This window comes from Ahaetulla prasina, chromosome 5 (genome assembly GCF_028640845.1).
Source record: "Ahaetulla prasina isolate Xishuangbanna chromosome 5, ASM2864084v1, whole genome shotgun sequence".
Classification (NCBI taxonomy): domain Eukaryota; kingdom Metazoa; phylum Chordata; class Lepidosauria; order Squamata; family Colubridae; genus Ahaetulla; species Ahaetulla prasina.
In genome coordinates this window covers 70,110,763-70,127,743 of record NC_080543.1, presented here as the reverse complement: position 1 = coordinate 70,127,743, position 16,981 = coordinate 70,110,763, and the positions used below count along the sequence as shown (strand labels likewise).

Sequence of the window (16,981 nt, the reverse complement as noted above, 5' to 3'; positions counted from 1 at the left end):
CCTGATAAGCAAATGTTGTTTGTTAAATAAACATAGAACCTTCTAGCTATGAAAATATTAGGATGTATCCTGAAAAGGACCAGTTAGCTTGGAAGGAAGCTATGGATAAAGAACTGACTTCATTAACAGAGTTAGGTGTGTATGAAAATGTTAAGTTACCACCAGGTGAATGGTTAATTGGTTGTAGATGGATTTATAAATTAAAGACTGGTGCTGATGGAACTGTAACCCATAAAGCACGATCAGTTGCTCAGAGCAACCACATTGAGCAACCACACTGAGAACAATGTTGGTGTGGGCAGCGAAAAATGAATATCAGATCACTCATATAGATGTTGAGACAGCATATTTACATGCACCTTTGCATCATGATATATATATGAAAAAACCATTAGGTATTAGACTGGATGGGCGAACTGATTGCTGGAAATTAAAAAAGAGTCTTTATGATTTGAAGCAATCAGGATTTGAATGGAATAAATGTATAGTGAAAGAATTAAATGCCATAGGTTTTAAAGCAAGTATAGTGGACAAATGTCTCTTTAAACGAGAGAAAGTTGGTTTGGTTTCATTTTTACTCTTGTTTATGGACGATATTGCCATTATAACTAAAACTGAAAAAGAAGCAAGAGAACTTGTTGTTTTGTTGCAGAAGAAATTCGAAATACAAAATCTTGGCAATATTAAACACTATTTAGGACTCGATATTGAGAAATCAACTAGAGGATACAAACTGTCACAATCTAGTAAAATTAGCCAATTACTGAAACGTTACAATATGGAACTGTGTAAACCAGCAAGAACACCTATGAGTCAGGATTTTAAACACGATGATATACTAAGTCCTGTATTCAGCAGGGAGATTTATCAATCCTTGATAGGTAGTTTATCTTACATTAGTAATTGGTCTAGATCTGATATTTCCTATTGTGTTAATAGATATAATGCAGAACCAACTAAGAGGCATTGGCAAGCTGCAAAACGGATACTGCGATATCTGAAGGTAACAATACATTACGTTTTATATCTAGAACCTAATTGTGATCCTATACTGACTGCATATGCTGATGCTAGTTTTGCTACTGATTTAGCTACGAGAAAATCTACATCAGGTATCACAATAATGTTAGGAAATACATTAATTGGGTAGAAATCTATCAGGCAAAAGCAATGGAAGCTGAATTTTCCTGTTTGTCTTTATTGTGCACAGAATTAATCTACTATAGACAATTGATGTTAGATATAGGTTTAAGTGTAAATAATCCAATTGTTGTTTTTGAAGATAATCAAGCTGCTATTAAAATGGCAACGAATATAGCTGTTAAAACTAGATCTAAATATACTGACATTAGATATCTAAATGTAAGGCAATGTGTACAGGATAATATGATACCACTGAAGTATTGTATGGTCTGAAAGAAGACCTTGTGTTGTGCAAGTCTATGTTTGGTAAGAAGACTGGCTTTATATGTGTATGACCTGGAATTGTTTTTGGACTATGACTTTGCCTTTTTCCCTAAAAGTAAAGAAATATCAAACCCCAGTTTGTCTGCAAGTGACTGTTATTGTATACAACCAGTCTCAGTCATTTTCATGCGTAGGGTACTCTGCTCAACAGTCCACAACCTTGGTTGTGAACCCAGATTACCCTTAACATGTCCTATTGTTTTTCTTTCTCTTCTTATATATATATGCTTATACTTCCTTATATTTCCTCATATATATGTTTATATACTGTATAATCTTTTTGTGTGATGCCTATATATATTGTTGTGACAAATAAATAAATAAATATATATGAATAAAAATAATTTACTGTAAAATTTTAAGTGCATAAAAAAGAGTTTACTTCATAGGTACCAGTCCATTGTACATAAGTCATAAAACAATTTACCGTATATACTCGAGTATAAGCCGAGTTTTTCAGCACGTTTTTTGTGCTGAAAAACGTCCCCTCGGCTTATACTCGAGTATATACGGCTTATACTCGAGGTTTTTTTTTTCTTCTTTTTTTCACATTATACCGGATGGCGCAAACTTGGCGGGCTTTTGCATTAGCGCGGGGAAGCCCTGCCGGTGCAGTGAGAGGGCGGGGCGGGGGAGCCGCCAGCCTTCTCGGCTGAGGGAGGGAGGGTTTCCCCGACCGGTAGCTGCCTCATTTCCCACCCTCGGCTTATACTCGAGTCCCCAGTTTACCCCAGTTTTTTTGGGTAAAATTGGGGACCTCGGCTTATACTCGGATCGGCTTATATTCGAGTATATACGGTAGATAGGGAATGGGGTAACCTATTATCTCCCCGCACAAATAAAATGTCTCATAATAAAATAGACATATTAAAAAGATTTCCTTTAAAATACATACCTGCTAAAATGTTTTTAACAACAGTTCTAATTACTGCTTTCTCAAGTCTAACCAAACACATTAGTTACACATCACAGATTTGGTGTGACAGCAGTGAAACATTTTTGATTCATCAAAATGCAGTATCTTTTACTTTGGGAATTTTTTTCATGTTCTATTGTCTGGTTTTACTCTTGTTATATCAGGGGTGTCCAAACTTGGTCCCTTTAAGACTTGTGGACTTCAACTCCCAGAGTCCCTCAGCCAGCAAAGCTGGCTGAGGAACTCTGGGAGTTGAAGTCCACAAGTCTTAAAGGGACCAAGTTTGGACACCCCTGTGTTATATGTTAAGCAAGAAACAATAGACTTTCCTTCTGCCTCTCATGATACAATTCTTTAACCATAACTTTGCTCTTTCCTCTCCTATAATTGTACAGTAGTGGCCAAAATTGTGGAAACCTTTTGAGAAAAGTGTATTTTTGATATTTGATGGCTAATAACACCATTTTTTTTGGAGTTTCAAGATAATCATATTCCACTGCTGGAATGGTCTGGGAATAGCCCAGACCTTAACCCAATTGAAAATCTATGGAGTCGACTAAAGAAACTTGTTAGTCACAAGCGACCCAGCAATAAAATCCAGTTAATAAAAGCAATCATTCAATCTTGGTTTCACATTATAACAGCTGCAGAACTAAAGATTAGGTTCACTCCATGGGAAGATGTTGTAAGGCCATAATTCATGCTAAAGGTTACCCAATTATTAAATGACATGGTGATAATTTTTGTATATCTTGTTTTTTCTATGTGTTTCACTTTTCTTCTTTATACTGTAATTGCTATTCTAATAGCAAATCCTTCATAAAAATTATTGCATTACATTCTTGATTAAATTATCTTTCATTGCTATATAATTTTATGGTACTACTCCAAAAAAAGTGTTGTTATTAGCTAGTTTTAGAAAATACACTTTTCCTAAAAGGTTTCAATAATTTTGGCCACTACTGTAATACAATAGGGTGAAGATATACCTTTCAAACAGCTTGATTTCAATTTATGCCTTGCTGCTTTCAGGCTGTTTCAATAATCTTTCAAAAGATTTCAAAACTTCTGTTATGACTATGTCTTTCTTTCAGTACTGTGCTGAAGGATTGCTAATGGTTCTTTTATCCTTTCGTATTTTTTTTGAATGGATAAACTTTCTTCATCTTGGCTGAACATAATTTTAAAATCATTACAAATTTCTAAAAAATAACATTTTGAATAACATCAGTATTTTAAAAAATTTGCAGTTGGATTTTTTTGTTAAATAACAACATACATATAGGTAGTCCTTAACTTACAACAGTTCATTTAGTGACTGTTTGAAGTTACAACAGCACTGAAAAAAAGTGACTTGTGACTATTTTTTACACTTACAATCCTTCCAGCGTCCCCATGATCCCATGATCAAAATTCAGATGTTTGGCAACTGGTTCATATTTATGACAGTTGCTGTGTCCCGGGGCTAAAGTAACTTTCTGACAAGCAAAGTCAATGGGGAAGCCAGATCCACTTAACAACTGGGTTACTAACTTAACAACTGCAGACAAAACTCACTTAATAAATGCCTCACTTAGCAACAGAAATGTTGGGCTCAATTGTTTTCGTAAGTCAAGGACTACTTGCATTCTTTTCTTCTGGTTAATAATAGACTGACATAAATGATTGGTTGAGCTCCAAATATAATGACTAATTAGAAACACTTCAGGGGTGAAATGCTCCCAGTTCAGACCGTATTGCGCGATCTGGTAGCGATGGGGGTGGGTAGTTTGGAGAACCGGTAACAAAATTCCCTACTCCCCCCACCGCCCACGCCTCACTGTTCCTCTTCTCTGTCCCTGAAGCTCTCAGTGGTGATATAGCTGCAAACGGCCTTAAATGACTGCCACGGCGCTTCAGACTGATCAGACTGGTGCCTCTATTTTTAAAGAAGGTAGACTGGTGCCTCCCCAAAAAAAGGCACTTAGTAGACTGGTTCCTCTATTTTTAAAGAAGATAGACCAGTGCGCTCCCAAGTTTTGTATACTTTATTATTTTTATTATTTATTATTATTGGCCAAGCCCATTCAGTCACCTGACCACCAAGCCATGCACACCAATTAAGCCACGCCCACAGAACCGGTAGGGAAAATTTTTAGATTTCACCCCGAAACACTTGTGCTAAATGGAAGTGAGAGATGAACACTTTCACAGCAAAAATTTTACAATAAAATGTACTCCTGCAATGATTTATATAAAGTCCTGTTTATTTTTAATTCAGGAGTTAGTTCTCTTTACCTTATGGAATAAAAGCAATATGTTAATCCTACCTCTTCAGGGAACTGAAGATAAATCTCCCCAATGGCTTCTAAGAAATAGTATCATTGAGCTTATTTTATTTTCTCTTATAGTCCCATACAAAATACGGGGTATGCATGCCTTCAACATATGAATATATTGTGCTTACACATAGAAAATGGAATAATAGAAGAATTATCCTGCAGAGTTTTTTGTATAAAAATACTCTCTTCTCCCTTTTTAAAGGATTTAATAGATAATGTATCTGGAAATTAACTGCTAAATAAATATAAAAGCAATTATTGTTATTCCAAAAGACCTGATTGATTATACCTTCTATGTTTCATTAGATACATCTTATCTAGCATGCATTCTTTTCTTTTCTTTTTCTTGAAATGAGTTTTCTAGTGAGTAGAACCATCTGAAAATAGCATTAGCATCATTCTTTTTTGTCACTGGACATTGTTGGTCAGTGGGTTCTTTCCTCAAATGGGCTATGCATGGGGCACTTGGAGAGAGAGAAAACAAGAGAGCTCTCCAACCTCTGTTTTTGTGTGTGTGCATGAGAGGGGGGGGGAGAGGCAGGGAGCAAACTGAAGCCGAGGTACCCAAACCTCTTGCAGCGATGAGGGCAGTTTCAGAGCAGCACTGAGTTACTCAGTTCCTCCTGACTCCCTGAGTCTCGCCATTCTCCTCACCCCACCCACTCAAGCAGTGGCAGGCTGTGCAGGACAACAGGGCCTCTCATTTTTCCCACAGCATGGCATACACTTGCTACCTCTGCTTGTCTGCTTGCAAGCAGCAATCTTCCCTGCTTCTCTCGGGACACTGGTGTGGGTATCATGGATGCATCGCTTGTCAGGGCTGAGCAGGGAAGCCGCTGTAACGCAACTCCCCCTTGCTTCCCTGAGCTGTGCATTTCCTCTCTGGGCTGGCCACTAGCAAAGAGCCACGCAGCCAACAGCCTCTCAATGCCCCACGTGCAGCATCGCCCAGCCACTGGTGGGGACAGAGCAGCCAGCCCAGCTTGGGCTTGGGCTGGCTGGCTGGAGCAGTGCTGCAACTGAGGCCCCTGCACCAACATTAACCAGTGAGCACAACTTTAGTTGGGCCATTCAAGCCACCACTGCAGGACCAGCCACCTGGTGCAAAACCTCATGGTTTTTCTCCTCCTCAGCTGAAGGAAGAAGGAAGAAAGTGAACGGCAGCAGCGCGGCAATGCACGTGTGCAAGTGCAGCAGCTCCGGGATGTCTGTGGCCAGCCTGCCCTCCTGGAGCACCACTGTGGTGGTGCCATTCACTTTCATCAGCCACAGCAGGCAATGGTGTGCATTTAAGAAGGGGAGCGTCTTGCATGTGCTGTGGCACTGACGTTTACTTTCTTTCTTCTCCCGCCATGAAATGAAAGTGAACGGCAGCAAATTTGCTTCGGGAAGGCAGGTGGATGTGTGGACACTGTGCAGCCAGGTGGGGAGGGAGAGTGGAAGCAGCCCCTTCCAAGCGCAGCACACAGAGACAAAGGTGGGCAAGGCAGGTGCGGCACACCTGTTGCTGTGGAAGCACTGCAATCGCTTAGCCAGGGCAGCCTCGGTGGGGGCTATATTGGCCTCTCTGCCCATGCCATGTGTCACTCCGGCCAGCCTTTTGACTATAAGTGTGGCAACCTGGTCTTCGGCAAGATGAAGGGCTACCTATCAAGGGCTACCTTGATAGTGTGTTTCAGTTTGTTCTTGCTCAAGTATCATTGTTCAGTTTGTCTGCCACATTTAGTTTCTTCCAGGAAAATCTTTCCTCTTCAGTTGACGGTTGCCAGAGTTAGGAATTATCCTTCATCTGGATCAATTTACCAGTCTGCAGCAACTGTTGACAATGACATTCTGGTAGTACAATGCATAAACATTTGCCTGATATGCAAAGAATCACTGCTTCAAAACCTTACAGAATGTTTTTATTATCTTTGTTTCCCTGAGTTACATATTCCACTGGACTTTTTAAATACAAATGTACTGGTACCCTGTTTTATCATTTTCCAGTCACTTGAGGTGGTTTTCATCACAACAAAAACAAGCTTAGATAAAGGAAAAAAAATAGTAATTGAAATTGGGTTTCAAAGCATTCTATATATCAGCCAAATATAACCACTGCACTATCAGAACCATGAATGAAGAGTTTCTATAAAGTTAGCGGAAACAGAATTCATTGAGTAAGCATGAAATTGCTTGATAAAGGAATGCTGATTTTGAAGTTCATTGTTCTGTCTGACTTTTTATTTTTTTAGCTTTGTCTATATGAATTTTATAGTATATATGGTTGTGTGTTTATGCATACCTATACACCAATGTACACATATATTTTACTAAAAATATGCATATTCAGTGAAATGAAATCACAGAAAGGAAGGCAAATGTCATTTTTTTAGCTCCTGTGGAAAGTAATGACAACACAGCAGCAGAAAAATTATCTAGTGGTGTGTGTGTGTGGTGTGTGGCTATAGTAGCTTGTAGTATTCTTAAGTTGGCTTTGAGTCTAACCGGCATTATATAATATAATATAACAACAGAGTTGGAAGGGACCTTGGAGGCCTTCTAGTCCAACCCCCTGCTCAGGCAGGAAACCCTACACCATCTCAGTCAGATGGTTATCCAACATTTTCTTAAAAATTTCCAGTGTTGGAGCATTCACAACTTCTGCAGGCAAGTCGTTCCACTTATTAATTGTTCTAACTGTCAGGAAATTTCTCCTTAGTTCTAAGTTGCTTCTTTCCTTGATCAGTTTCCACCCATTGCTTCTTGTTCTACCCTCAGGTGCTTTGGAGAACAGCCCGACTCCCTCTTCTTTGTGGCAGCCCCTGAGATATTGGAACACTGCTATCATGTCTCCCCTAGTCCTTCTTTTTATTAAACTAGACATACCGAGTTTCTGCAACCGTTCTTCATATGTTTTAGCCTCCAGTCCCCTAATCATCTTTGTTGCTCTTCTCTGCACTCTTTCTAGAGTCTCAACATCTTTTTTACATCGTAGCGACCAAAACTGGATGCAATATTCCAAGTGTGGCCTTACCAAGGCATTATAAAGTGGCATTATAATATATACCAATATATACCATTATAATATATACCAAGGCATTATAAAGTGGCATTATAATTAGCACATGACAGGAAGAGCTTAAGGGCCCAGTGCAAAGATGCAGAATGCTTCAACTCAAAACAAATCTGAATTGCTGAATTGTACACTTAATAGAACACATACAATAAAAACAACACAATATCTTATCTGTGGTAGGCTTTTCAAAATATAAGGATCAGAGGTGATATTCAGCTGGTTCACACCAGTTCACGCAAACCGTTGGTGGAAACTTGGCCAAGGTCACCAAGCCAGTAGCAATAGCCAGCTGGCCATGCCCCCAAACCGGTCCCCCGGTCACCGCTTGCTTGCCCCACCTGCCATGTTCGTCGCCACCATGTTATTTGTGCATGCGCATCCCATTGCCTTGCAAGTCTAATGGGATGCGCATGCATGAATAACATGGCAGTGACGGCAGCAGCTTTTTTTGTAACCTCTGGTATTTTTTGGTGGCTTGCGGCAAGCTTCTTTACCAGCCGGTTTCCAGCAGCAGTGGTTGGCTGGGCCAAAAACTCCAGTCAGCTTGCCTTCTGGACTCTGGACCAGTCACCGCAGAAGGTAAGCAGCCCAAACAAATAGGCGTTGGGGGGGAGGAAGTGGGGCTAGGGCTGGGGCCACTAAAGGAGGGGAAACAGTGGTGACTGGCGAAGGGAGGTCAGAGGTAGATAGATGGAAATTCTAAAAATTTCCTACCTTTTCCTTTGGGCATGGCTAGGTGGGGGGTCATGTGACTGAGTGGACATGGGCATGAGTGACATCAACTTGGCCACATCCATTCAGTCACATGCCCCCCACCTAGCCACACCCACCAAACCAGTAGTGAAAATTTTTGAAACCCACCACTGATAAGGATCATTGTGTAAGTTAGCAGCAGCAACAACAACTGAAATAGTATTACTTACTGGAAAGAAAGTGCTGAGAAGAGGGGCCAAAATCTCGGTGGGCCTCATTCAGCTGCCTGATACGCTCATCAATGGACAACTGGATGGAAAGGAGATTAAGTGCAACAATCAGAAAAAATAATCATTACTTTCATAGACCTGTACAACTATTATTGCTACTATAATGTACAAACAGTACAATCAAAACTTTCATCTGGAGAAGAAAATATTTGATTAAAATCCTGAATGAAGCTTTAGTTACAAGAATTCTAGTTATATGAATGATACAGAATGAAAATTCATCATGATTTCAATCATTAGATGGGGAGCGTTCTATTTTTATGTTGTAAATAATTTATATAAATTACAAATAAACAGCATAAACAGAGATTCCTTCTTTCATTTATATATGGTTCACATTTAATCTGCATTTTGCTGAAGTCTATCAAACCAGATACAATTTCTTTTCTTGTAACAATAATATTTTCAAAGATTTTTTTAACTGGGACTATCAAGAAAAAACGAACTCTTCCAGTGAGAGTCTATGAAATTGATTGCTCAGCACCAACGGGGCTGCCTCAGAATGGGTTGGACAGGGGTTTTGTAGTAGCATTGTGTTTTTTCTGTGTGACATATTTCCATCTGTCTTCTTCTAAGGGCTCAATTATTTTAGAAGTTGTTTGATCATTATTATGCTCAATTTGGGTATATTCTTCTTGCAAGGTTTGGGGTTTCTCGTTTTGTAGGTTTACTTTCAGAGTGGTTAGAGTTTCCTCTAGGCATTTTATTTTTTCTTCTAGTAACTTGATTAGTTTACATTTGATACATATATAGTTTGGGTCTTCTATGGGCATAAACTTATACATGGAACATGTTTTGCAGATCGCAAAAGTATCAGTTTCTTTGTCCATGACTGGGTTAAAAGTTTTTTTGTGAAAATGTAGAAGGTTTTATTTTTGAAAGGGAAAAATGTCCAGTTTAGAAATTTGATATTCTAACAGATTATTTATTTCAAAATTTCAAAATTTAAGGAAAAATGTCTAGTTTAAAATTTTAAAGTTCTAGAAATTCATTTAAAAGGTCAAATTTTAAAATTTTCAATGTTGAGTGGGGCTTAAATGCAAAGTTGATTCTCATCCTGTAATGGAATGGAATATTCTATAATTATCCCTTTTCTCCCTGCCTTCTTATGTTCCTTTCCCTTCCTACTTTCTGGTGAGCTTTCTTTATCTTTGTTCTTCCTTTATATGGGAGCAGCAATGGGGTTGGGGGCTGGTATGGTGGCGGCAACAGGCAGCAGTGGTGAACTGGAATAGCTCAGTGGAATAGCACAGCAGTAAAATAGAAAGATCTTTATCCATCACTAATTATGTAATACATACTATTCAAAGCACTGATATTATAAAGGGGGAAAAAAGGGGTGGGGACATTATCTAACCTCTTCTGGCATTACAGAGCAAGACCTAAAAAGAATCTAAACCAGGCTAGGATTTTGGGAAAATGTAGTGTGATGACAACATAGAACAAGGAAGGAAGGAAGGAAGGAAGGACTTCATACATGTAAGGCTGAAATAACTAAAATTGACACATATGTTATTGCATTCGATATATTTTGAACAAAGATATGCAATGGTTCAGCAGTTAAAGATGCTGAGCTTATCTGCTAGAAAGCAGATAGCCTGTATTCAAGACCCAAGCACTACATGGCAGGGAGAGCTCTTGTTACTTGCCCCAGCTCTTGTCCACTTAGCAGTTTGAAAGCATACAAATATGAGTACATAAATAGGTACTACTTCAATGGGAAGTTAACAAGCACGGCAGCTTTCCGTGCACCAAGGTGCATATAGTCCTGTTAGCCACATGACCATGGAAATGTCTTTAGACAACGATGGCTCCCTTGGCTAGGGAATGGAGATGACCATTGCCCCCTAGAGTCAGACATAATTGGACAGGGTTTTGTAGTAGCATTGTGTTTTTCTGTGTGACATATTTCCATCTGTCTTCTTCTAAGGGCTCAATTATTTTAGAAGTTGTTTGATCATTATTATGCTCAATTTGGGTATATTCTTCTTGCAAGGTTTGGGGTTTCTCGTTTTGTAGGTTTACTTTCAGAGTGGTTAGAGTTTCCTCTAGGCATTTTATTTTTTCTTCTAGTAACTTGATTAGTTTACATTTGATACATATATAGTTTGGGTCTTCTATGGGCATAAACTTATACATGGAACATGTTTTGCAGATCGCAAAAGTATCAGTTTCTTTGTCCATGACTGGGTTAAAAGTTTTTTTGTGAAAATGTAGAAGGTTTTATTTTTGAAAGGGAAAAATGTCCAGTTTAGAAATTTGATATTCTAACAGATTATTTATTTCAAAATTTAAGGAAAATGTCCAGTTTAGAAATTTGATATTCTAACAGATTATTTATTTCAAAATTTCAAAATTTCAAAATTTCAAAATTTCAAAATTTCAAAATTTCAAAATTTCAAAATTTCAAAATTTCAAAATTTCAAAATTTCAAAATTTCAAAATTTAAGGAAAATGTCCAGTTTAGAAATTTGATATTCTAACAGATTATTTATTTCAAAATTTAAGGAAAATGTCCAGTTTAGAAATTTGATATTCTAACAGATTATTTATTTCAAAATTTAAGGAAAATGTCCAGTTTAGAAATTTGATATTCTAACAGATTATTTATTTCAAAATTTCAAAATTTAAGGAAAATGTCCAGTTTAGAAATTTGATATTCTAACAGATTATTTATTTCAAAATTTCAAAATTTAAGGAAAATGTCCAGTTTAGAAATTTGATATTCTAACAGATTATTTATTTCAAAATTTAAGGAAAATGTCCAGTTTAGAAATTTGATATTCTAACAGATTATTTATTTCAAAATTTCAAAATTTCAAAATTTCAAAATTTCAAAATTTCAAAATTTAAGGAAAATGTCCAGTTTAGAAATTTGATATTCTAACAGATTATTTATTTCAAAATTTAAGGAAAATGTCCAGTTTAGAAATTTGATATTCTAACAGATTATTTATTTCAAAATTTAAGGAAAATGTCTAGTTTAAAATTTTAAAGTTCTAGAAATTCATTTAAAAGGTCAAATTTTAAAATTTTCAATGTTGAGCTTATCTGCTAGAAAGCAGATAGCCTGTATTCAAGACCCAAGCACTACATGGCAGGGAGAGCTCTTGTTACTTGCCCCAGCTCTTGTCCACTTAGCAGTTTGAAAGCATACAAATATGAGTACATAAATAGGTACTACTTCAATGGGAAGTTAACAAGCACGGCAGCTTTCCGTGCACCAAGGTGCATATAGTCCTGTTAGCCACATGACCATGGAAATGTCTTTAGACAACGATGGCTCCCTTGGCTAGGGAATGGAGATGACCATTGCCCCCTAGAGTCAGACATAATTGGACAGGGTTTTGTAGTAGCATTGTGTTTTTTCTGTGTGACATATTTCCATCTGTCTTCTTCTAAGGGCTCAATTATTTTAGAAGTTGTTTGATCATTATTATGCTCAATTTGGGTATATTCTTCTTGCAAGGTTTGGGGTTTCTCGTTTTGTAGGTTTACTTTCAGAGTGGTTAGAGTTTCCTCTAGGCATTTTATTTTTTCTTCTAGTAACTTGATTAGTTTACATTTGATACATATATAGTTTGGGTCTTCTATGGGCATAAACTTATACATGGAACATGTTTTGCAGATCGCAAAAGTATCAGTTTCTTTGTCCATGACTGGGTTAAATGTCTTTAGACAACGATGGCTCCCTTGGCTAGGGAATGGAGATGACCATTGCCCCCTAGAGTCAGACATAATTGGACAGGGGAAACTTTTACCTTTATCTTTTGAACTCGTGCTGTAGTCAGTCATTATACAACATACTATTTAATAATGCAACTGACTAAAACAGCATATTTCATGCCCATATACACAGATACTATAGACTTAGAAGAATACCTGTAAGGGTCTTGCAGCATGATACGATTACGTGAAGGATTGATTCAATTAAATTACACTATGCTCAATAATGCTACATATACTATCAGACAGTTTATGAGAAGAGAATCTAATTGTCAGACCACATTTGTTTGTATGTGGTCATAAGGTATAAATTGACTATGAAAGTAAACAATGTAATTCTGGTTAAAACAGGAAGCAGCCTGTAATACTGATTACTTCATAAAATCCATTTACACCAGCAAACATCATAACATCATGTGGCAATAAGTTCAAGAGATGTTACACTATCAAAACAAAAGAATCTAAATTATAAATTCTGTAGATATCCTATAGGAAATTTAAGTAGGTATAAGAATATATGATGCTATTCAAATGATATTAGTTGGTTGGTTGAGACGTTTTCTCTGTATATCCTATATTTTTATATTTTTATATATCCTATATTTTTATATATCCTATATTTTCGGGAAAAATATGAAGGCCATCACTCTGCTAAACAAATAATTCCCTCAACACTGTCAAACTATTTACTAAATCTGCACTACTATTAATCTTCTCATCGTTCCCATCACCAATCTCTTTCCACTTATGACTGTATGACTGTAACTTTGTTGCTGGTAATCCTTATGATTTATATTGATATATTGATCATCATTTGTGTTGTAAATGTTGTACCTTGATGAAGCTATCTTTTCTTTTATGTACACTGAGAACATATGCACCAAGATAAATTCCTTGTGTGTCCAATCACACTTGCCAATAAAAAATTCTATTCTATTCTAAATCTTTGGCTTCTTTATTTCAGGAATGTACATATTATATCTAGCTTACCTATGAAATTACTTTTTATTATTTCTACCGAAAAAAAGATTTCTTCCTGTTGATCACGGAAGCAAATATCTTTTAAACCATAATTAAACCAACCTAACCTTCTATTAGGATAATCCTACAATGTCATACCCTTTTTTGAATGCAACTCATTAATTCTATCAGAATAAGTATTTGCATGTTCTTATTTCTATCACTTTAATGATATTTCATTTCCCATCCATCCACTAGGTTTCACTAATATTGGAGTTTTATTGTCCATTAAAAAATATAGCTTTGTTTTTAAATATCTCATTTGATTCCAAATAAGCTCATTTTACTGACCTTGGAAGGGTGAAAGGTATAGGAAATGACCAGGCTGAGCCCGAGGGAGGTGTCAAATGCATCATCAGTCTTGAGTCTCTTTACAAGAGCTTTAAGTCCAGCTCACCATGAATTCCATTGACTCTTATCTACTGCGCTTATTTGCTTTGAGCATTAGTTGTTCAGATTCTCATAGAAAGCTTAAGCTTGCAATAAACCTTTATATTCAATTGAACTGCCTGGACTTCTTGATTTTGCTTTGCTTGACAGAAGGCCCCATCAGAATCAAACTCCAGGGTGTGTGCAGAGTTTGTCTGCAACACTACATTTTAACCACTGAGCCACAAGGGCTTCAAATCCTTAAGCTTCAATCTTGAGCATCTTGGTGTCTGAATTCTCAAACATATAATTTATATAACCTTTTGTCAAAATAAATGCTTATCCTCCCTTTTCCTTTCTTTTTATATTTGTACTATCTTACATCTTTGGAGGGACTCACTGAAAAAATTTTATGTGTTCTGTGTCAAATGGCTAAAGAGTAGAGCTGTGCATGTTTTGAAAGTAATTTGGAAAAAGTGCTTTTGATTCACATTCATATAAGCCAGCACCTATCTGCTATTCATTATAGAAGATCATCATTTTTCAAACTCTCAAGTGAGCCTTAGTTTCTATGGCTGCTTAAGTCACATTAATTTTAATTATGGTATTTGAGACTCACATTCATTTTAATCATTACATTTGAGAGTAAGTCTGGAGATAAACTGGCGATGAGGAGATGGAAGAAGTTCTGCTATCCTGAGTTTCTAGGAAGCTGGCATTTGCATGTAGAGGATTGATAGCAGTACAAGCAGTACTCCTTAACAAGGAGTGGGATAAAATCTATCCTTAACAAGATTATTAATTCTTGCATCTAGAGCGTTGAATACAATTCTTTGCATAATTACTTCAACAAGGCAACTATAAACTTCCCTTCTAGTTTCATGTAAGAGTATATGAAGTATATTTGTGTGTGTAAGTATATGTTTTTGAATCATTCTTGTCTCTGAGTAACTGCCTGGACTAGTCTCTGCAGTTTTCTTGGCAACATTTTTCATAGATGCCTGCCATTGCCTGCTTCCTGGGGCTAAGAAGACTGGCCAAGGTCACCCAGCTGCCTTTTTACTTAAGAAAGGAGTAGGTCTCCCAGTTTCTACTGCAGCACCTTACACGAAACTGGCTCTCGATATATATATATGTCTAAAACACAGAATATAATATTGAAATGCAGCAAAATAATGATTTAATGCTAAAGAAAATGTATTTATTTTATTACATGTATATGCTACCATCTCACTTTGAGAAGTTACTACAGTATAGAGAGCCAGTTTATTGTAATAGTTAAAGTGGTGGTCTAAGAACCAAGAGACTGAGAGTTCTAGTCCTATTTTAGGCATGAAAAATCAGCTGAGTGACTTTGGATCAGTTGTTCTATTAACCCAACCCACCTAACAGGGATGTTATAAGAAAATGGGAAAAGGAAAGATAAATATTTCTAATAAATAAACTATTGTTAAATTTAATATGTAATATTCATATAATAAAAGATAAAGAAAAATGCTCATTTTCTCTAAGTATTACTGTTCATTTATTCATTGCATTTTATGTATACACTAGCTGTAAGTAAGTAAGTAAGTAAATTTATTACAGCCATAGGCCTGAACAAATAAAAAACACTTAGTAAATATACAATTAAAAATTCTAGAATAAAATAATACATATCAAATAAAATCTATGATAAAAACTGTTATGTAACTTAAAATTAAAATACTACTGACATCAATCGTGTCTAGTACCATTCCTATAATTAAAATACATGATCTCAACCAATAGGGTCCCTTCCTAATTTACATGCAGGGAGAACCCCATCAGGTATGTGAGTAAATGTATTTTTCCCATAACTGTTATATATATATATTCAAAAAGTTGGCATCAGTTGACATCTATAATTCGGTAACCAATTTTTTTCTTGTGGACATTGCAGCGACACAAAATTTTGCCACTGCACGTGTAGTAGCCGGATTTGAATCTTGGAGGAGAAAGTCTACATAAAAGTCATCTGTCCTCTCTGACAATCTCGCTAGTAAGGGGAGAATATATATTGACCTACATACTCTGTATAACTCACAGTACAATAAGACATGTGAGATATCTTCAACTTCTCCTTTACCACATAAATATACCTGTTCTGCTATTGGTGTTTTCTTATACCTACCCGGGAGAAGTGCTGAGGGGAAAATATTAAATCCGGCTCTGAAGAAAGCTATTCTTTGTTTTGGGGAGATCAGATCATTCAAATATCCTGCTGATTCCCACACACCCTGTTTGATTTTGTTCCAACTATGGAGAGACAACCTGTTTAATTCTTCTTGGAACTCCATGTCCCTCATTCTATCAATTACCACTTGCTTTGCTTTGTCAAAGCCTAGGGACATTAAGAATATCTGTATACACTAGCTGAATACCCGTGCTCCGCTACGAAACTATGTGATCGGGCTTAATAAAGCAACACTTACAGCTTGGATTGGCCTCTCCTCTCCCCTTCTCTCCCTCAGCCTTTTCCCACCAAAGCCTCTCCCATCCTAGTCCCTACTCTCCCTCAGGGTTTCTGCACAGAAGCCTCTCCTATCCTATCCCATTCTCTCCGGAGTTGTTTTCAGGTTGGGAGGGGGAGTAGAATGTCTGACTAATTAGCATCAGAACATGTTAATAATATATAAGAAATACTAATGATCTGATGGTCATTTTGAAAATCCTTCTTTAGCAAGCACCTAGAAGCCAAGAGGAACATACGTGCCAAATTTCAAGTTTGTAGGTATATGGTTCTGGAGATTTTGTTATTGCAGCATGAGTGGTTTTTGCTTTTATATATATAGATTTGGTATCATTCACAATCTAAAAACAGCATTTTTATGATTTACCTATTTATTACTACATATGGTTTCCAGTCCCGTAATCATCTTTGTTGCTCTTCTCTGCACTCTTTCTAGAGACTTTTTTACATCGTGGTGACCAAAACTGAATGCAATATTCCAAGTGTGGCCTTACCAAGGTATTACAAAGTGATATTAACACGTCATGTGATCTTAGTTCTATTCCTCTGTTTATGCAGCCTAGAACTGTGTTGGCTTTTTTGGCAGCTGCTACATACTGCTGACTCATATTTAAATGGTTGTCCACTAGG

General features: G+C 36.9%; 1 protein-coding gene across 11 annotated transcripts in view; it reads right to left on the bottom strand.

Moving 5' to 3' along the window:
• Positions 1–16,981, bottom strand: part of DMD (dystrophin) — a 1,918,566-nt gene that overhangs the window by 318,305 nt on the left and 1,583,280 nt on the right. For all 11 annotated transcript variants that reach the window (XR_009155503.1, XR_009155504.1, XM_058186507.1 and 8 more), the window contains one exon: positions 8,686–8,764. Coding sequence is in view for 9 of the 11 variants with exons in the window: in XM_058186507.1 (XP_058042490.1) it covers positions 8,686–8,764 (79 nt within the window). In the remaining 2 variants the exon portion in view is untranslated. The remainder of the gene's footprint in view (positions 1–8,685; positions 8,765–16,981) is intronic.